General features: G+C 57.5%; 10 protein-coding genes across 10 annotated transcripts; 6 read left to right on the top strand and 4 right to left on the bottom strand.

Annotated features, from left to right (window-relative positions):
* Nucleotides 1–441: 441 nt before the first annotated feature.
* EX895_003967 (uncharacterized protein) lies at nt 442–1,552 on the top strand (the record flags this gene model as incomplete). Its single annotated transcript, XM_029884565.1, has 2 exons — nt 442–524; nt 613–1,552. 2 exons carry the CDS (start codon nt 442–444, stop codon nt 1,550–1,552), a joined length of 1,023 nt encoding a protein of 340 aa, XP_029739275.1.
* Nucleotides 1,553–2,739: 1,187 nt separating this feature from the next.
* On the bottom strand, nt 2,740–4,047 carry EX895_003966 (uncharacterized protein; the record flags this gene model as incomplete). Its single annotated transcript, XM_029884564.1, has 1 exon — nt 2,740–4,047. One exon carries the CDS (start codon nt 4,045–4,047, stop codon nt 2,740–2,742), a length of 1,308 nt encoding a protein of 435 aa, XP_029739274.1.
* A 451-nt stretch (nt 4,048–4,498) lies between these two features.
* Nucleotides 4,499–6,133, top strand: EX895_003965 (uncharacterized protein; the record flags this gene model as incomplete). The annotated part of the gene is made up of 1 exon (XM_029884563.1): nt 4,499–6,133. The coding sequence occupies one exon, from the start codon at nt 4,499–4,501 to the stop codon at nt 6,131–6,133; it is 1,635 nt and encodes a 544-aa protein (XP_029739273.1).
* Nucleotides 6,134–6,190: 57 nt separating this feature from the next.
* On the bottom strand, nt 6,191–7,232 carry EX895_003964 (uncharacterized protein; the record flags this gene model as incomplete). Its single annotated transcript, XM_029884562.1, has 2 exons — nt 6,191–6,253; nt 6,342–7,232. 2 exons carry the CDS (start codon nt 7,230–7,232, stop codon nt 6,191–6,193), a joined length of 954 nt encoding a protein of 317 aa, XP_029739272.1.
* A 783-nt stretch (nt 7,233–8,015) lies between these two features.
* Nucleotides 8,016–10,235, top strand: EX895_003963 (uncharacterized protein; the record flags this gene model as incomplete). The annotated part of the gene is made up of 1 exon (XM_029884561.1): nt 8,016–10,235. One exon carries the CDS (start codon nt 8,016–8,018, stop codon nt 10,233–10,235), a length of 2,220 nt encoding a protein of 739 aa, XP_029739271.1.
* Nucleotides 10,236–10,494: 259 nt separating this feature from the next.
* Nucleotides 10,495–11,299, top strand: EX895_003962 (uncharacterized protein; the record flags this gene model as incomplete). Its single annotated transcript, XM_029884560.1, has 4 exons — nt 10,495–10,825; nt 10,896–10,940; nt 11,015–11,105; nt 11,176–11,299. The coding sequence occupies 4 exons, from the start codon at nt 10,495–10,497 to the stop codon at nt 11,297–11,299; spliced, it is 591 nt and encodes a 196-aa protein (XP_029739270.1).
* Nucleotides 11,300–11,907: 608 nt separating this feature from the next.
* On the top strand, nt 11,908–13,095 carry EX895_003961 (uncharacterized protein; the record flags this gene model as incomplete). Its single annotated transcript, XM_029884559.1, has 1 exon — nt 11,908–13,095. One exon carries the CDS (start codon nt 11,908–11,910, stop codon nt 13,093–13,095), a length of 1,188 nt encoding a protein of 395 aa, XP_029739269.1.
* A 142-nt stretch (nt 13,096–13,237) lies between these two features.
* On the bottom strand, nt 13,238–15,334 carry EX895_003960 (uncharacterized protein; the record flags this gene model as incomplete). The annotated part of the gene is made up of 1 exon (XM_029884558.1): nt 13,238–15,334. One exon carries the CDS (start codon nt 15,332–15,334, stop codon nt 13,238–13,240), a length of 2,097 nt encoding a protein of 698 aa, XP_029739268.1.
* Nucleotides 15,335–15,701: 367 nt separating this feature from the next.
* EX895_003959 (uncharacterized protein) lies at nt 15,702–17,807 on the top strand (the record flags this gene model as incomplete). Its single annotated transcript, XM_029884557.1, has 1 exon — nt 15,702–17,807. The coding sequence occupies one exon, from the start codon at nt 15,702–15,704 to the stop codon at nt 17,805–17,807; it is 2,106 nt and encodes a 701-aa protein (XP_029739267.1).
* An 89-nt stretch (nt 17,808–17,896) lies between these two features.
* On the bottom strand, nt 17,897–19,786 carry EX895_003958 (uncharacterized protein; the record flags this gene model as incomplete). Its single annotated transcript, XM_029884556.1, has 1 exon — nt 17,897–19,786. The coding sequence occupies one exon, from the start codon at nt 19,784–19,786 to the stop codon at nt 17,897–17,899; it is 1,890 nt and encodes a 629-aa protein (XP_029739266.1).
* Between the last annotated feature and the right edge of the window lie 480 nt (nt 19,787–20,266).

Raw genomic sequence — 20,266 nt, 5'->3', positions numbered from 1 at the left:
TTCGCGAAGCTACGCATCCTATGTCTCGCTTGGGTCCGCACAATGCGGGGAGCAGGTTGCTTCCCAGCCTACGTGGAGTCCTTTACGCTTGGAAGAGGAAGGACAGCGACACAAACCAAACTTGTTTTCAGGGCCAACTTTTTCGGTCCGAATTTCGTCCGCTTTTTAGTGGCCTTTTGAGGCAAGTGGTCACTCAAAAGATCCCCTCTGGAACGACTTTCCGCGGAGGGCCCAATTATAGCGGTTTTCAAACGCAGGTTTCCACTTCTCGCGTAGCTGTTCCCGCACGTCCCCCGCACAGTGGTCAGCTCATACATGGCACGATTACGACGCTTGGCTTGTGTCGTTGAACTTATAAGCACCTGGTCTGCCACCGTCTCTGCTTTCTCTTTTTGACTTCCACTACTGATCCCTGTACTTCCAGCTTAGGCATTGACGATCATGCCTTCCTTCAAATCTTCCGACATTCCTGACCTGACCGGCCGCGTCGCCATCGTCACTGGTGGTAACAGTGGTCTCGGCGAGTAAGTATGGCTTCGCAAGATCGTCCAAATGATTCGTGGAAGAGGTAATTGACACTCGTCATTCCATCTCCTCGTCCGCTCCTTGCAGGGCTTCGTGCCTCGAACTCGCTCGCAACGGTGCTAAAGTGTACATGGCTTCGCGCACCGAGTCCAGAGCGCAAGAGGCGATTTCCAAGATCAAGCAAGCGGTGCCCAAAGCAGACATCCACTTCTTGCAGCTCGACCTCACCGAACTTGCTGCGGTTCGCAAGGCGACCCAAGACTTCTTGTCGCACGAAACGCGCCTCGACATCCTGCTCAATAACGCCGGGGTCATGTCGACACCCTACACCTTCACCAAGGACGGCCTCGAGCTGCAGGTGGGCACCAACGTCATAGGCCACTACCTGTTCACCATGCTGCTGCTGCCGACGCTCTACCAGACGTCCAAGCTACCGGAGTACGCCGAGCCGGACTCGCCAACAGTGCGGATCGTCCAAGTCGCGAGCTTGGCCCACGCGATGTCTCCTTCGGATACGAGCTTCAAAGACCTCGAGGCGGTGAACAAGCAGCACTGGCCCGAAGTCAAGGGAACCTGGGATAGGTATGCTAAGAGCAAGCTCGGCAACATCCTGATCGCCAACGAGCTCGCGAAATTGCTGCCCAAAGACGCGCGCATCACCAGCATCTCGGTCCACCCTGGTGTCGTGCGCTCCGGCCTCCTCCGCGGCGTGAACGAGTCGTACGGCGTGGTCGTCGCCGCCATCAACTCGTTCACTAGCCGCTTCTTCACCAGTGCTGAAGACGGCGCGCTCACCCAGCTGTACGCTTGTACATCGCTCGAGGTGGACCGTCTCAATCTGAACGGTGCCTATTTGGTGCCGGTGGCCAAAGTGGGCAAGAAGAGCAAGTTGGCTCAGGACAAGGATGGAAAACTCGGCACCGAGCTGTTTAGCTTCTGCAACGCCTTCATCAAGGAGAAGCTTAGCGTTGATCTCGCTGCCGACTTGGAAAAGAGCGGTCTGCAGCTGCCTCAAAGCCATCTCTAGAGGGCAATCCTGACATTGTCTATACAGGCTACATCACAATTGTCTCGTGTTGCCGTGTCCCCACGAGCCCGTTAGCTCTCTCTGCTCTGCTCTCTTAGTCTCACTTTTGCTCCGATGTATGATGTTGCGCTGCTTCCGCCTCTGGCGGACCCCGGTTTGCTCGTTCTAGATGCTCAAAAGCAAAACAATCAGATTTGACGCCCATTGACTTTTTTCAGGTGTGCGATCCCTGACTGTGGGACTTCTCTATGCGACAAGGAGTTGCAAAGCCATAGATGTTGCGGACACCAAAGTAGCTTGTTTGACCGTAGTTGGTGCGCGATTCGCATGGCTAAGACGGAACTCGGAATTTTGCGCCTGTCAAGGGTCGAAAGTCGAGGGTCGAGGGATTTGGATTTTCTTCGCAACGCCGAGCTTGGGTCTTCCTTGACTTCGCTCTCCTCGTCATCCACGCACCTCTCCGACCTCGCCGCTTGGCTGACCGACAACCAGCATCAAGCAGAGCACAACTGGGCCGTGTGCTCTGGACCCCCTCTCATTCGCACTCGACAGGACGACATTGCAAGCAGCCATCGGAGCAACGCGTGCTCAAATCGGATCTTCTATTCACCATGACCCGTGAGTCTTCGAAAGCGTACCAAACTCGACAGGCCTGTCAAACGATTTCTGTGACGTAGATGGAAGCTGACTCAATTTGACATTACTATCGATGCAGGAGGAAACCAGAGAGAGCTGGCACGTGCCAAAAACCAGAAAAAGCTGGCCGACGCCAACAAGGGCAAGCGCACCGAGTCCAACACTTCCATCGCCAAGAGAAAGGAAGCGGATGCCGAAGCGCTGAGGGCCAAGCAGGCGGTAAGTTCAGCGAGAGTGTAGCAGATCCAGACCAAGGTGAACAGGAACGACTGACAACAGCGCGAATCGACATTGGCTTGAAACGTCGCAGGCCAAGGCAGCAAAAGCAGCAGAAGCGGGCGGAGGAACAAAGTGATCTCACGCTCAACAGCATTCATACGCCTTCTCGAACTTCGATACATGTCGCAATCACACAGCACAGTCCTGCAATCAGCTTGAATTTCCTTACGTCTCCTTCCATTGCAATTGTCACACGCCAAGACAACACCAAACTGAGGCGACCTCTTGACCGCCCCCATGAGGACCGATTGCACTTCACGCAGTTCGACCGCTCATCTCACCTTCTGCGACCCCTTCTTGAGCGCACGTTTCCTTTCAACCTCCTTGCGCTTGGCCTGCTCTGCCGGGCTGAGCTTATCAAACTTGGCCTTCTCGGCTTTGCGCTTGGCCTCCTCCCTTGCCTCCTGCTCGGCCTCGCGCTGCTCCTTGGTCGCCTCGTCCTGCAGCTCTTTGTCCACCGCGGCACGCGTCTTGCGCAGCTTGGCGAGCGTCTCGTTGCGCAGCTTGACGACGCCTTGCTCGAGCGCATCGACCAGGTTGCAGCCGAGCTGGAGCAGTTCAGCTGCCTTTTGGGCGTCTGCGCGCGACTTGGGCGCTTGCGCGGTGAGGACGAGCAGACGCTGGCGCTTCTCTGCAGGGATAGGGCCCTTGGTGGGTCGCTCCGAGGGCTGGTCGGTCAGGACGATGCTGTCGAGGAAGCGGCCGGCTTGACCCTCGAGAAGGTCGACCAGGCCGAGCTTGGCGCGCTGTGCGACACCCTTCTGGTCCGGCTCGCCGAGGAAAGTGTCGGTGAGTTCGACGGCTTCGCTCATGACGGCCCACTGCTTCGAGAGGCCGCGCGAGGTGACGGCACTGTCCGAGTCGACGACTTTGGCGAACGTAAGGTCGAAGCGTCCACTGCGCGTGTGCTGCAATGCGCCCTTGTTGACGAGGGCAAAGACGCCCGAGACGTTGTCCGCAGTGGGGGGCAAGGTAAAGGTGAGGGTGATGGTGTCGCGGAACGAAGAGGTGGTGGAAGCCAGCGCAATGTCCTTTGCAAAGCTGTAGAGGATCTCCATGGGGTCGTGTCGAGGAATCAGGTCAAAGGTGACGTGAAGGCTGGCACATCCTCTTCGGCCGGAAGCAAACATGAGCGCCGCATTGCCACCGTTCCACAGCAGGTGACCCTTGCCATCGTCATTGGCAACCACGGCAAACTCTTGTTCCAAAGTAGGGAGAGCAGCCGAGGCGAAGCGTTGAGCAATTTGACGGTTGCGTGTCTTGCCTACGATATGGATGAGGATGAAAAGCAGGCAGAATCCCAGTACGCCTCCCTCGAGCCAGAAGAGGGCAGGCCGAAAGACGAAGCGACCAGTCAGAGGGATTTCGATACCATCGTAGGGCTGGTTGGCCTGGTACGCGGTGGCTCCCGTTGGCCGGTTGGCGTTGTTGTTGACCCTTTCAACCGAGATGACGGATTTAAGAAACGAGGGCAGTTCGAAGGCGGTGGAGGACGAGGCCAGTAGCAGCATGGTCCATACGGCAAAGATGGCGCCCGTGGGAAGCCCCGCGCGGCTACTAGCGAGCTGATTGGCGGCCATGATTGTAAAGGAGAGGTGACGGAGAGATGGTGATGTCAAGGCAAGCGGTCGAGCAGATATAGGAACAAGCAATTGGCTTTCGTCCTCCTCCATCGTCTTCCTCTTCCAAGTTGGCCGAAAGCGGAAAAGCAGCACGAAGAAACGCGTAAACTCGGCGATTGGCTTGAGCCCAGAAAGCTTGGCCATGGTCGATTTTTCGCCGTTGTTAGAGCGATCAAACCCCGAGCTGCGTGCTTGGGCCTCTCTTTCAGCTGACATATTCAGCTAGAAATTCACTGCGCTGCATGACGTTCACACTCACCTTCCCCGCACAAAATTCAAAATCGAGACCACTAGGATCCAAAGACCTCGCTCGCCCCTCGCCATCCTTCCCTTCCGCCAACACTCTGCTAGCAATCAAGCAGGGCCTGTCAACACTACCAGCCCGCATTAGATCCTGCTTACGTTCAAGATGAGCGCCAACGGTCTCAGGGTGCAGATCGCATCCTACAACGCTAACCTGGCAGGAGCCGAAAAGACTCGTCATGATCTCACACCGTGGCTCATCCCCACCGCCGAGCAGAGGCCAGTGGCGCCGAAATCTTCCAAGCCTTTGACCAACAGCAACGTTCTCGAGGCAGACGCATACAAGTCTAGAAACACAAAAACTCTCTCCACTCACCCCTCACTGCCACGCGAAGCACCCGATTTTTACGCCGTGGGCTTCCAAGAGCTCCTGCCACTGCACACTGGTCTTTCTGGCTCGGGAGACTCCGCGCTCTACAACACGGATTTGGACATTCGCAGGACCATCCGCCCTCACCAAGCAGTTGTTTCTGGCTCGGGCCTGTATGCCAGCTTGGAGGAAGGAGGTGGACCCGAGGGCTACCCTCTTCTGTGCAGAGTGGATCTGGTCGGCATAGCGCTGTATGTCTACGCCCGCGAACGAGCTCCCTTTTCCATCTCTAAAGCCACAACCACCAATACCAAGAGTGCCGCACATCGCGTCAAGGAGATTCGCACCGCTAAGGTCGGGACTGGCATTGCCGGCGTCATGGGCAACAAAGGCGCTGTCGGTGCGCGCATCGTCGTCGCTGCCGCCGACGGCAAAGGTGCTGACGAAGTCCTGACCTTTGTCAGCGCCCACTTGGCGGCTCACGACCACAATGTGCTCAGACGCAATAAAGACTGGCAGCAGATCGTGCAAAGGATGGTGTTCGAATCTTCCTCAATCGAAAAACTTCCCGTCCTTCAAGCTCCTACCCAGAAACCTCTGAATCCCAACGACCTCGACGGACTCAAGCAGCAGCACGAGATGGTCACTTCTGGTAAAGCTGCCAAAAAGACAACCGCACTCGACAAGAACAGCTACACGGTCTACGACTCCACGCATCTCTTTGTGTTTGGCGATCTCAACCACCGCATCGCTTTGGGTAAGAGTGAGCTCGCGAGTGAAAAAGCCGCTCCTGAGCTCACAAAGGACTCGCTCGCCAAAGCACTCGAGGTCGGAGACTGGTCGCTGCTCGCGCAGCACGATCAGCTGACTCACCAACGTCTCGCAAAGCAGCCCAAGGCTTTCCATGGTCTGACGGAGCTGCCCATCACTGAAGCCGGCATCCCGCCCACGTACAAGTACGTCGTCTCTCGACCGGGCAAGCAGACCAAGAAGAAGAATGCTGGCATCACATCCGAGGCGCTCGAGGGTCAGACGCTGAGCAAAAAGCGGGTGCCCGGCTGGACTGACCGCATTTTCTGGGCCTCGTCGCCCGGCAGAGAGCACAACGACTCGCACGGCGTTGAGGTCGAGTTCTATCGCAGCATCATGCACTATACCCATTCGGACCACAAACCCATCACTACGCTGCTCCGTCTGCCTCCCAGCGGCGATTCTTCGTCATCACTGCTGTCCTCTTTGAACCCGTACGAGCCGCTGCCTTCTACACAGAGACTGGCGCTTTCCGCCAGCGGATTGGTGCTCGACAGACTTGTGGGTTATGTTTGGAGTCTGCTTCTGCTGGCCGGCGGTGGAAGTCTGGCTGGAGGTCTCATCGAGGTGTTTGTGATTGGTGTTATTACTGCATGGTGGTTCTCACAGTCCAGGTCTTAGTTTCGTTGATTGTATTGCTGTGTTTGTACGCATATACTCGTCGTGCAGATGCCATAATCAAAGCTTGCTCTCCTTTGCCTGTCCTTCGAATTCTTCCGCGCCTTCGACGGCCTCGCAGATCTGCGGAAGATGTCAAGGAGAGATACAAAATCAAAGGGTCAATATCACTCGACAGAGACGACGAAGAGATGCATGGCAGGCTACTTACGCCATCGACGATGCGCACGACCCACTGCGCTCCTTCTTCAGTGGTGAGCCATTCAAGCCCTTGCTTGCTGACATCGTTCGCCTTGATCGAATCCTTTGCCTTGAGCAGACCCCAAACGTGGCTTGTCACCTGCGGACCTACACCTCCCTGAGCCCTGAGGGCCGAGATGGCAACGAGCGACGTCCTCAAGCGATTGACGTCCCAGCTCGGTTCCTTCTTCGCAGACTCGGGGTCCGACGGTAGAGCGAACGAGGCGGGCGAAGAGAACAACGGGCCGTACTCTGCCTCGACGATGAACACGGGTAGGTCTGGATGCGAGGTGCCGAGAATCTTGAGAAGCTTTTCCGAGTGGGGCGTGTAGATGTCGTCCCACAGATCGTAGGCTGCTTTGTGCACGGCTTCGAGTCGATCTGATTTGATCTGTCTCCTTGGCTCCGTGGGGAGCGCTCGCACGAGGTCAGCGTCTTGCTCGACTGCTTTGCGGAGCGCAGCCAGGTTATTGATCACTTTGGGGATGCCGATGAAGCCGATACACTTGAGCCCGGTTTCGCGCATCAACAGAGCCACACTGGTTCGGTGCTCCAGATCGGATGTGCTGGCTCCTGCGGCAAAACGGTGGAGCGCCTGCAAACTGCCCGGATTATTGAGCGTGAACAGTGTGGCTGTCGCAATCGAGACCCATTCACCCCAGCCAATGCCCTTTTGCTTGGCTTCTGCCTGAAGACTTTGGAAATACTGGTTGATGCTGGCCAGCTTGGGCGTGGGCGACGGGTTGGCAGATCGTCCCGGTGCGAGTTGCGTCGTTGCTGACAGCCTCGATGGTCGTGCTGGGAACGTGGGTTGCTGCAGCAGCTGCTTGAGCGCTGGTGGGAGCGATCGACCTTTCGACATTGTGGCAACCTAGTGATGCTGTGCAGTACACCTTGCAGGATGGTGGAGCGGATGATTAGTCTGCAAGGTAACAAGCACTCCGAGCTCGCACCGGCCACCGTGTTGACCGGAAGAGGCGGCGCTTGGTGGAGGTCTTCCCCGCTCGATTTTCTGCTGTGTTAGACCTCTAGCGCGAAAGCGTATCGCGCCGGGCGGCTAAGCAACTAAGCCGCGCATGATTCCTGAATTGCATCCGCGGCTCAAAAAAGCGGCGTGGACTGCGCAGTCGTACGACGACCCTGTCTTCCACGGTTCGCGCCTCACCTCACCTTCCGAGCACCATACACTCCGACATACAACCCCACCTCACTTCACCCATCCAACGGCGACTCGCACTCGCCTTTCTAACCTCGTCCACGTGCCCTTCCACTTGCGATAAGGCCCTGCTTTGCAGTGCAGATTGTTTCATGCGCACCTCCACGTAGCTGCTTGTTCCCCGCCGATCTTCCATACCGGCGACTTGACAGCTTGCTTCATCTTTCTGTCTGAGCTGCGCGCTAGTAGGCGGGACTGCCTGAACCGCGCGCAAGGCTGTGTTCGGCGCATTCTTCACATCAGGACCTCGCTATTGCTCGAAGCAACGCTCTGCTCACCAACACCGACCCGCGTTCTGGGACAGCAAGGCCAGCCAGGAACGCAATCATGTCAAGTGCCAACACTCGTAGAGCAGAACACCATTAAATAGCGAGGCTCATTACCCCCCCGCCATTCCACTCTGTCTCCCTCACAACTCTCTCTGCAACTATGGGCAAGCGTGGAACCCCCCGAGCTTCGTGCGACCCTTGCCGTCGCAAAAAAGTTAAATGCGACAAAGACCAACGCAACACCGAAGGCATCTCGATCTGCTCCTTCTGCGTCGCTCGAGGCTACGAGTGCATCATCACCGACAATGCACGTTCCAACGCCGACACCTCCGACAACGATGCACAGCAGGGCGCTGATCCGGCGCCATCGGCAGCAGCCAATGCGCCGAGGAAGAAGCGCAAAAAGTCTGACGCAGCGGAAGCCGCTTCCACCAACGGAGCTGGCACAGAACCAAATGACGACTCCACCCCGCAGCCGGACGACCTCTTCGTGACGCCCGGCCCGGCGACGGAACCAGATATGCTCAATGTTCGTGGCCTCACCCGGTCCATCCTCGACGATGCCGTCTCGTCCCATTTCCGCACAACGTATTGGTGCAATCCTGCCGTGCTTCCGCGTCACTTCTATCCGAGATACCGCCGACACATCAGCAAACTCGACGGCGTCGGCGCTTCCTCGGCAGCATACGACCTTTTCCCTCCTGCTGACATCCTCATCCTCGCCGTCGCTTGCGTTGGCGTGGTGCAGCTCGGCTACGCATCCAACCGCTTCGACCTTCAGGCGCGCATCTACAAGCGCCTCGAGAAGCTGGTCTCGCAAGCATGCACCAAACAGATTACCGTTGCTCTGGATGTGCTGGAAGCCATCCTGCTGACGTTCGACGTACCCGCTCGCAACAAGAGCGTCGAAGAGGCCACTACTTCCAGCCTTGATGCGGGGTTTGTCCACCCTATGAGCCACACCAAGATGATTCGACTGCTCACATATCACGGCTTCAACCGCTCCAAGGACGATCGTATTGTCAAAGCGCAGAGGCTCAAGAACCGCGTTCCAGATCGGGACCTCGTAGACGAGGTCAATGACGAACGCATGCCGCTCGTCCTCGCTGTCGCCGTTATCAACGACATTATTCGCAGCTTTGACCTGTTTGAGCGCCATCAACTGCTTCAAGAGGATATAGACCCGGACGCCATGACGGCCGACCTCGGCGGTCCGATCGGCAACCAATGGGCCTGGCAGCTCTCGGTCATGGCCTCGGTGCTACGGACGCACAATCTCACCATCTGTGCCGCCAAATCTCGGCGTCTGGGCATTTCACCCACGGCGATCTTGGAAGTGCTCCAGCAGTTGGAACGCTTTGATAGGCAGATGCCTGAAGTACTGCGCTGGAATCTGTCGGCAGCCGAGAGCCACGGGTCTGCGTTGCAAGAGCTCATCCCGTACGACAACAGCAACGAGGATATCATCTCGATCCTGGTTCGCAAGGCGTTCCTGTACCTGCTGGTCTGGAGTCAGTACCAATGTATTCACGCCATGATTCGCGCCCACGGCCTGCAACTTCCAGCACAAGGCTCGCGGCTGGAGGGCAGCCCCTACCTACGAGCGCGGCAACGGATCGACTCGCTGCTCTTGACCGCCTTCGACCGCATGGCCGAGATCGCCCCGCAGCTGGCGGCCATCTCGGTGCCGCCGTCGTTTGCATCGGTCAACTTGCTGGATTACAGCTCGATTGCGTTCCGCAGCTCGATCAAGCGTGGTGCGTACTATGCGCTCGAGATGGCCAAGCAGACATTTAAAGCGGGCTTGCACGAGCTTACGGCGGATCTGCTTTCCAAAGCGGGAAGGATGGTTTATGCGTTCAGCACATACCAGTGCCATCCGGATACGCAGGCTGAGGCGGCAAGGATGCGTAAGCTTCTGTCGAGCTTGTATAGCGAGTTCGAAATGATTCCGGGGCTGGGACCAACGAACGAGGGGAAGCTGAGGCAGGAGCGCGCGAGATTCTCGAGCGTGTTCGAACCGGCTGCTGCGTTCCAAGAGGCGACTAGCTCGGCGATGCTGGTTTCGGATGTGGCAGACTCGCCGTGGAATGGCGCTGCTGTTCCATCAACAGCTGCTGCGATGAGCACTGCCGCTTCGTGGAGCACACCGGGCACGGACGATCTGACTGGATTCGGCGGATCGATGAACGAGTTCCTCCAAGGACTGCCGATCGTGAATGCTGCTTCTGCCAGCTCCCATGCTGCCTCGTTTGCGCCGAGGACGCCTGCTTCGACAGTTACTGCTGCAGCGAGTCCGTTTGACTTGAACGCCTTTCTGGACACGCAGATCGATGCCGGTGCCATACCGAATGGGAGGAATACGCCGTCCCAGCTGTAAATCGTATCTGCTCCCCTAAGAAGTCTTCATTCATGCAGATGCGATGCTCATTGCTTGGTTCAAGGTCGTCTCAATGTGCTGTGAGTCTGTGTCGAGCCTGTTGAGCGGTGTCGGTGTTGAACGGTGAATCGGAAATCGGGTTGAGCTCTAAATTATGGCGTGTGGTGGAAGATGGTTTCCCACTGATTCGCGATCGAGCCACCCTGACCTTTCTCCATTGACTCGTCGTCCCCATCCGTCGACCGCATTGCATCCGACCATGCCGCCCACAACACGGACCGCGGCTGCATCCCGCCCTCGAACGCTGACCGAGCGCCCGCTCGACGTATTGTACCTCGCCTACTTCGGCATCCACCTTTTCGCTTCGCTTGCCATCGATGCGCAACTGACCTTCCCACCATACTCGCAGCGGCTGTTCCCCGAGCCACTGCGCAAAGTGCTGCAGGATTATTTGACGAGCTCGAAAGATCCGTTCCTGCTGGCTGCGGAGCGCGCGTCGCCGGAGCATGTGTGGTTTCGAGTCCTGCTGGCGAGCGAGACGGTGTTCCAGATCCCGTGCTTTGTGGTTGCAATCTGGGGCCTGTTGAACGGTGAGTGGCGACCACCACCTATTCGGCTGACTGGAGAAGAATGCTGACAATAACAGTGTGCAAGTTGCAGATGAGAAGAGAACATACCCGCTCATGGTGTGTTATGGAACGCTGGGTAAGTGTCAGCGCCGGAGAAGTGGATGGCGAGCCCGAGAGCTAAACCTCTTGTTCTCTTTGTACGCTGAACAGCTGCTTCTTCAACGCTGCAATGTATCTGCAGCGTGCTCTTCGGCTCGGACGGTCGCTCGCTCTCGTCAAGTCAGAAAGCTGGTCTACTTCAGTAAGTTTTGATGCCACGCCAGAACCGTAAAGCGTGAAGCTGCGGCTGACAACAGAGTTGTTCTCAACAGAAACTATGTGCCGTTCTGCCTGATCCCTACGCTGCTCACTGTGGACATGATGTTGCGTATTGTTGGGCTGTTGGCGCCATCACCACCGTCGGTAGTGGTGAAGGACGGTGCGAAGGACAAATGAGGCGTGTTTGGCGAGGGTCCGGATTCTCGACCATATCGGATCTTAGCCCCTTGCCAAGTTCGAAAGGTATAGATGTCAGTCTGACTGTAGTCACAGCACCGATGTTGCAATGCATGGATTGTGTTCGAATCAAGACGCTCAAAAACCTCTCAAGCATGAGGCTCATTGACTTTGAACGGCCTGCAGGGAGAACGTCTCGATTTTTGCCGGTCTTCGGTGTTGGTCGGTGTCAGCATAAGTCGAACGTTTTCAAGGGTCTCTGCCTGTGGAAGAGGAAATTACAATTGAGCCAGCAGCGGCTGTAGAAATAAAACGTCATTCGACCGCCGCTCTCCGTCGGTGAAGCGACAGCGTCCTGGACGATTTGCGGGTTGCATTTCAAGGCTCGAGCGGGCGAAGTTCGATTTCTCCGAACGACACCTCTCGAACATGAACAGTCTCAGCCTCCGACGAAGACCACCACCACCACCAAGAGCCCCCTAAGAAGTATTCTACCTTGCAATCTACCATCACGACAATCACACGGACGCTCTCAAAGGTGCTAGCAGAATCTGCTGTGCTTGTTGTTTGACATCGAATCGTCAACGCACACGACACTCCCCTATAATATGGCTGGTGCAGCAACAAACGGGATTGGTCACGACCGTGAGCTGGTCGAATTCGACCCGTCCGAGCACCCTCACCGTCGATACAACCCTCTGACTCGCAGCTGGGTTCTCTGCTCGCCACACCGCACCAAGCGACCGTGGCAAGGCCAGGAAGAAAAACCGCAGGGCACCTCGCTCCCGGCTTACGACGAGAAATGCTACCTCTGTCCTGGTAACACTAGAGCGACGGGCGCCAAGAACGACAACTACACATCCACCTTTTTCTTCGAGAACGATTATGCTGCGCTGATGCCTCAGGCCGTTGCCCCGGAAAAGGGGCAGCATCCTTTGCTTCAATCACAGCCAGCTCGCGGGCGGTGCTACGTGATCTGCTTCAACCCGCAGCACAACTTGACACTGGCACAGCTGAGCACCCCACCGTTTACCCCCGACCAGCACATCGCACCCATCATCGAAGCATGGCAGAAGATCTACCGGCAAATTCCGGACGAGAATTCGTTTGTCAAGTACATCCAGATCTTTGAGAACAAGGGATCGGCGATGGGCTGCTCGAATCCCCACCCGCACGGTCAGGTCTGGTCGCTCGACTACGTCCCCGAAGAGCCGAGCAAGGAGCTTGCTTCGCTATACGATTGGTCGCACGACCCGGTTAACCAGGACTCCAGCGTCAACCTTGGCGCCCTCGACGACCGCGGACGCCCCTCAATGCTGCTCACGCTCGCGCGTCTCGAGCTGTCCACCCCCGGCCAGCCGCGTGTCATTACGTCGAACGACCACTTTGTCGCCATCGTCCCCTACTGGGCAGTGTGGCCATTTGAAGTGTTGCTGCTTCCCTCGCAGCGCCAGATCCGCCATATTCTCGAAATGTCAAAGGCCGAAGTCGTATCCTTGGCTCGCATCTTGGCCGAGACGACGTGCAAGCTGGACAACCTGTTCAAATGCTCGTTTCCGTACAGCATGGGCGTGCATCAAAAGCCGACGCAGAACAGCGTGGGGAAGGAGGACGACTACGCGCAATTCCATGTGCATTTCTACCCGCCGCTGTTGCGCTCCGCTTCGGTGCGCAAATTTTTGGTCGGCTTCGAGATGATGGCCGAGCCGCAGAGGGATTTGACGGCCGAGCAGGCGGCAAAGCGCATTCGTGAGTGCGAGGACACGCATTACCTAGCGACGATGGAGAAGGAGTAGAGGCCAGCATCCCTTGTAAAGTCACAATGATAGAATTCTGCCCTCATTGCAAACGCATTTCAAAAGTTCAACAGTCCGGACAACAGGCTGTGTGCAATTTCCTCTGACTTCAGCAACTTACCGATACACTTGGGAATCGGTACTACGACGATGCCTCGCTGGTAACCTTGCGCAGCGCCTCCCTCACACTCTCCTCGTCGAACTTGGGCGTCCCACTCTTACTTCTCAACCTGGACTCGGCCACGACACACCGAATCCCCATCTCCTCCAACCTCGCCACGTCCACCCCGACCTGTCCCTGTTCAAAATAAATCAGATGCGTGATCAGCCTGCTTTCCGCCCACCCCGTCCTCCCTTCAGCCTGAGCGCCACTCGGCACATCGCTCTGGTTCAGCGAGCCGCAGATAGCCTTGACGAAGTCCAGAGCGTCCATGCCCTTCGTCTCGCGGTCCTGCACCGAGTTGAGGAGGAGCACTTTGAATTTGAGTGTGGGCGAGGTGGCGATGCTGGTGGCAATGCAGCGGAGCGAGAGACAGGGGACGATGCTGGTCCAGAGCGAGCCGCAGGAGTAGATGATGGTTTTGTTGCGGCTGAGCGCGGTGACGAACGACGGGTTGGGCGCAGGGTAGATCTCGTTGCGGTAGGCGTTGACGTAGAGGATGCGGCGGATAGGCGAGGGCAAGGCGGGCTCGGAAGACTCGTCCTCAGCTTTGGAGAAAATGATGTTGCCCGTCTTCTCATTGCGTGTCGACTTGGATCGTGGAGTTGCAGCGACAGCGTGCAGAGAAGAGGTGCTCTTGTCGAGTGCATGATCGTCTTCGGCAGCACTGTCTTCACGAGGTGAATCGACTTGGTCGTGTCCGTCCTGCGAATCTTGGTCGTCGCCTTCGGGATCCAGGCCGTCTTTTTGATTGCCGACCGTGGTGAGCCCTTTTCTTGCCTGTGCGGCATACGCAGAGGCTCGCTCTTCGACGAGTTGGGCGAACAGGGGACTGGGACCCGCTGCCGAACTTCTGGCTGGTGTGGCTGACGAAGAGACGCCGGCCGACGTGTAGCTCGATGCCGATGCGGATGCAAACGGTTCGTTGATGTGATAGTGCGCAGGAGGGCCGAAGCCAGGTGTCGTGGGTCCGCCGTCGCCCAGTCCTAGTCCCTGCATCGCATCTGCTGCCGACAACAAACCAGAGTTGGATTGCTGCTGTGGATCCCATATCGCAGACGACGGCGTACCTGGAGGCTGGCTCGCTACCTCGCCGGCCAGTGCCAGCTTCCTACCCGCACTCGCCTTTATCGGTTTTGGCGCAGGGTGCGAAATCTCACACTGTCCAACAATCATCTCCCCATCCTCCAACTCCGCCGCAATGGTCGCAGTATGGTTCGTATTGATCACCGGTAGCACCTTGCTGGCCAACGACGATGTGCTTATCTGCGTCGTCGCCGAGAACAAGAAGATCGCACTCTGGATCGAGCGAAAGAACTTTTGTGCTGCTGCGAGGAAAAAGTTACCAATCGATCCACCGCGAAAGTTGAAATGTCGATGTGCACGGCGCAGCACCTCGCTTTCGAAGTGGACGAGAAATCCGCGGATCACCTCCTTGCGTTCCGGCTCGATGCCGCGCCACAGGCGATGTCGCCCTTCGAGGATGTCCATCCATTCCTGCTTGATCTCGCGCGATGGGCCGTGGGAGGGAAGGCGATATGAGAGTAGATTGTGGATGGCTTCGTTGGAAGGAGGAGGTGCGGAGGATGACGAAGACGAAGATGTGGTCTGGTCGTACCGTGACGGTGTGGGAATGAGGCGGTTGAGACGTGAGCGGAGGTCTCCGATTGATGGGCCACCGAGGACACGAATGATCTCGGATGAGGATCCGCCGTTGTCAGAGATGGGCATAACGTATGTCGCACCGGGTGTTGCGCCGACTAGGTCGTTGAAGCCGCTTCCGCCGCTGATGACGAGCACTTCCCCCAGCGCTGCTTCCAGTGACGGTGTAGAGGTTTCACTTTGGCGAATCCCTGCATCGGGAGCAGCGGTGCCAGTAAAGTTGGCGCCAGCAGTCGGGGTTACGGGGAGAGTTGCGACATTGTCGGGAGTGCTTGGCGCCTCATGTGGCCAAGCAGTGTCGAAGGTGATAGCGGGCGGCGAACCGGCTCCCGTGCTGTCGAGCTCGACGTCGGTAACAGCGCCGACTGAAAGCGTCTCGTCATCCGTGACGGATGTTCCAACCGCAAGATCAGACATGTGAGATAACGAAAATGGCTTGTGGGTGGTCGCTGTCGTTGTTGGGTTAATGCAACTCACCTTGGCGAGCGGCATGTTTTGATAGCTGTCCTAAACGGAGATCCCGAAAAGCACACGTCAGCCTTCTCCGCGGAAATGCCGAAGGTTGATTATTTCCTGACAGCTCGACTTCGCTTGCTCTCTCTCAAAAAAGATTGAAAAGGGAGGGCGAGATGAAAATACGTCTTTGCCTGTCATTGGCAACGCTCTCTCCTCCCTTCTCATCATCCATTAAGGGAACTTATCCTGGCCTGGTCTGATGCAGGCACGGGCATTCCGATCCAGCCTCTCCCGTCTTGCATATCTCAACAATCGCCCAGCGAGCAGAATGTCGTCCACCACCGCTTCCTCCGCAAAGGCCGCTTCTTGGACGTTCTCCAAGCCCGAGCAGAACAGCGCTGTAGCACCTGCTTTCTATCAGACGTCGCCTCCTCCCCACTGGTCCAATGTTCCCAAGCCATCAAGGAGTGATGCTATACTAGACGTAACACGTAGAAAGTTCAAGTCTCCCTGGCCGTCCGCAGCGTCGCATGGTGTACTTGGCTTCCTCCGTGCGCGACTCTTCGATTGGGACGAGCCGCCCCTGCCTCCGAAAACTGCCGCCTCCGCTGGCGATGCCATCCTCCCACCCGTCAACAAACCCACTTGGGTGCCTCCCACCAGCACTGGCGCTGACGACGAGAACATCACCTTCACCTGGCTCGGTCACGCTATCTGCCACCTCCAGATCCCGATCGGCAACGGCAAAAAGGTCACCATCCTCTGCGACCCCGTTCTCTCCCGACGTGTCTCCCCTGTACAATGGTTCGGTCCCGAACGGTACACCGATGCACCCGTGACCGTCGAGGAGATCGCACACGCTACCGAAGCAGAAGGCAAAAACGCATGGCCTGACCTGCTCGTCCTCTCGCACAACCACTACGACCATACCGACTACACCACCATCCAGAAGCTCCTCAACCCTGCCTCCCCCGGCGTCAAGCGACCACATGTGTTCTGTACGCTCGGTACCAAGCAGTGGTTCCAATCCAATTTCGCGCTGACCGACGCCGAAGTGACCGAGTGCGATTGGTGGCAGCAGAGCACGGTCTCACTTGGTGGGGAGGCGGTGCTTCAACTCACCTGTGTACCTGCACAGCACTTTTCGGGTCGCAGCATCAACGATCGTGATCGCACGCTGTGGGCGGGCTGGACGTTCCATGCAGTCTCGGAAGCTTCCCACAAGGCGAGGGTCTACTTTGCTGGCGACACAGGTTACCGCAGTGTACCGAGGGGGATGCCCAAGGAGCAGGAGGACACGTTGCCGACCTGTCCTGCCTTCAAAGAGATCGGCGAAGCGTTGGGGCCGTTTGACGTTTCGTTGATACCAATTGGGGCGTATCTACCCCGAAACGTCATGTCGACCGTTCACCTCGCCCCGCACGATTCGGTGCTTGTGCATCGCGATGTGAAGAGCAGGCGGTCGTACGGTATTCATTGGGGAAGTTTCCGATTGACACCGGAAGACGTCAACGAGCCACCCAAGCTGCTGGTCGAAGAGGCGAAGCGGCAGGGGATCGATCCGAACGAATTTGCGACCATCGAGATCGGGCAGAGCGTGTCAATCCCCGTTGCTTCGCCGTCGGCCGCATCCACCGCTCCCGCCTCCGAAGCGAAGGAGCACCCGGTCAAGGAAAGCGAGGAGGCACTACCCGAGTCCAAGCTCGGCACGAAGCAGCACTGGGACGACGTCTACGCGCGCGAGGTGACCAACTTCAACGAGATTGGCGAAGAGGGCGAGGTGTGGTTTGGCGAAGACGCCGTGATGCGCATGATCCGCTTTCTCGAATCGTACTACACCGAAACCGTTGCTGGAACCTTTTCTTCTTCGGACGCCTCCACGTCCCCAACAGTGCTGGATTTGGGCACGGGCAACGGTCATCTGTTGTTCGAAATGCTCGAGTCGTCAGCGGAACTAGAAGACGTGATGACAGCGGCGCGGTTGGTGGGGATCGACTACTCGCCTGCGTCGATCGAGCTCGCGCGTTCCATTGCGGCCAAGCGCGGTGGCGATTGCGAGCGGGTTCACTTTTCCACCGCTGACCTCCTGGACTCTGACTCGGTGCAAAACCTGTACACTCTACCCAAGACCCAGTTGGACGCAGAGGAAGGATGGGACCTCGTATGCGATAAGGGCACCCTCGACGCCATCGCGCTCTCGTCCCAGCCGGTCAACGGCGCGCTGCCAATCGACCTCTACTCGAACGCCGTACACACTCTGGTGAAGAAGGGAGGAATTTTCTTGATCACCTCTTGCAACTTTACCGAACAAGAACTCGCCACCCGCTTCACCTCCAGAGACTTTGAGGTCGAACAAGTGCTTCCCACGCCTTCGTTCACATTTGGCGGTGCCAAAGGTTCCACCACCACTTCCATCGCCTTCAAGAGAGTCTAATGCTTCCGCTTAGTCACACCATAGTACGAACAGGAATCATTACATTCGTCAGTTTACCGAAGACCTAAATACAGATCGCGCACAGCATCCTACAGATGAGACGAAATATTACCCGAAGCCGTCTTGTCAGCCGCAATGTTCTTGAGCAGCTCAGCCGCCTTCTCCGCCACAGCAATGACGGCGGCCGTAGGATGGCCCGAAATCTGCTCTGGGAAGATACTCGCGTCGCACACCACCAGTCCGTCGGCACCGTGAACGTGCAAATTTGTGTCGACGACCGAATCCGCTGCATCAGGGCCCATCTTGACCGTGCCCACCGGGTGATAGAGCGTGAAAGCACGCTTGCACATGAAGTTCATCAGTTGATCATCTGTCAACTTGCTCGGATCGGTCGACGAAGTTGGCCAGAAGAAATCGTCCTCGTCGTCGCTCTTGTAGTTCTCGAGGTACGGCTGCAGAGCGTTGGCCTGAGCAACCGCAATGGCCAAACGCACACCAGCGAGCGTCACCTTTCGGTCGTTGTCGTCCGGGTCGGAGAAGTACTTGGGGTCGACCACCGCCTTGTCCCAGGGGTCAGCCGATCGGATCGAGATGGTGCCCTTGGAACGCGGTCGCACATTGAGACCCACGATCGAGACGCAACCGGTGCCAGCGGGGGCAGGCAGCGCACCGTGATCATTGTAAGCGAGCGGCGTGCAAATGAGCTCAATGTCGGGTCCTTTGCCGAGGGAGCCGAAGAACTGCGGACGGTTCTCGGGCTTGGTAAGCGAGCTGACCAGAGGCAGCGACTGATCGTTGCATCTGACAAACGCAGCCGCCTCTCCAGCATTGCTTGAAACAGGACCGCCGCCGGTGATCAACCAGCGAGCGAGCGAAGGAATGGCTTTGATATCGCTTCCAAGGTAGTCGAGCGTGTGGGCAGTCTTGGCCCGTACATTGATGGTGCTGTGGCAAAGGTGATCGCTGAGGCGCTCTCCGACCAGGACGTTGTCGACGACGACGGGGATGCCGTGCTTGTTGAGCGTCGCTGCTGGACCGACGCCCGAAAGCATGAGTGTCTGGGGTGAGTTGATGGCACCACCGCAGAGGACGACACGCTGATTGGCAGCAGCGTAGTACTTCTGACCGCCGGGCTTGTTCTGCATCTCGACGGCGATTGCCTTGGGACGCGGACCGGTGCGATCGAAGATGATGCGGTTGACCATAACGTTGATGCCGATGGTGAGATTGGGACGCTTCTGCACCTCGAGTGGCAGGTAAGCGGTGGCAGCAGAAGAGCGTCGACCGTTACGGTCGATGAAGGTGGTGAACTGCGTGCAACCCTCGCTGCCGCGGTGCGTGTTCAAGTCGGAATTGAAGGGGATGCCCACCTCGACACAGGCATTGACGAAGCCCTTGGAAGTAATTTCGGCTTTGTACGATGAATGACCCGTTTGCCAGGGACCAGAGCTGCCGCGCTCTTCGGCCTTGACGTCGGGCTGCGAAGCGTGCGGCGTGTACTTTTCAGCGCGGTTGAGGAATGGCAAAAGCTCCTTGTAAGACCAGCCCTTGCAGTTGAACTTTTCGCTCCACTCGTCGTAGTCGGAAGGAGCGCAATGGTGGTACATCATGGCATTGATGGACGAAGAGCCACCAAGGAGCTTGCCGCGAGGCCACTGCATCTCCTGGTTGAGCACCGCAGCCTGGGGAGTGGTGGTGTAATCCCAGTCTCGCTCGGTCTTGAAATTCTTGGTGAAGATCAGGGGTGCCTTGACTTCGAGGGCGTCATTGTTACCACCGGCCTCGAGGACGAGCACTGAGGTGTTGGGATCCTCGGAAAGGCGGCTGGCGATGACGCAGCCGGCTGTGCCACCTCCACAGACGATGAAGTCGTAGCTCTTCGCCTTTTGAGCCTCCTCAACGGTCTGAGGTGCCAAGTTGGCAGCGGTTGCATACGCCGAAGCGTCAGGAAGCAAGGTAGGGGAGGAGAACAGACCCATAATGATCGCGGCGATGGTGGGAATAGAGACGGTCAGGCGAGGAAAGGAGCAGGAGAGTGGGTCGCTGAAGAGGCGAAAGCGGAAAAGAGACGGATGTGGTGACCTTGATATACTTGAGGCTTCACTTGCACCGCGTCAAGTCAACTTCTTTGATATCACACCGTGTGACCGATGCGGTGCCCCTTTGCGCCTTCGCTCAACAGAGCGGTCCGCTAAGGAGCGGGGCGGATGCGCAAAAGACGACTGGCTGTGCGGAACTGAGAGGGGAAGAGAAGCGTGGTCCGTCCGCGGCTGCTGGCCAGCACAGGACGACCGACGGCGACTTTCGATAAGTCAGGGATTGCAGGCTCGACCGGTTTGCCGCATTATCTCCCAATCATCCCAGAAGGTGGGAGGTGACAGAACGGCGCTTGCAATCGAACACATGACCCACACGCCGCTCGGCAGCAGTTGAACAATGCGCGCCTGGTGCTGTCACGA

The sequence above is a fragment of the Sporisorium graminicola genome, chromosome SGRAM_22 (assembly GCF_005498985.1).
Source record: "Sporisorium graminicola strain CBS 10092 chromosome SGRAM_22, whole genome shotgun sequence".
Taxonomy (NCBI): Eukaryota; Fungi; Basidiomycota; class Ustilaginomycetes; order Ustilaginales; family Ustilaginaceae; genus Sporisorium; species Sporisorium graminicola.
Note: the sequence above shows the minus strand (reverse complement) of the source record. Positions and strands in the feature narration are given on the sequence as shown.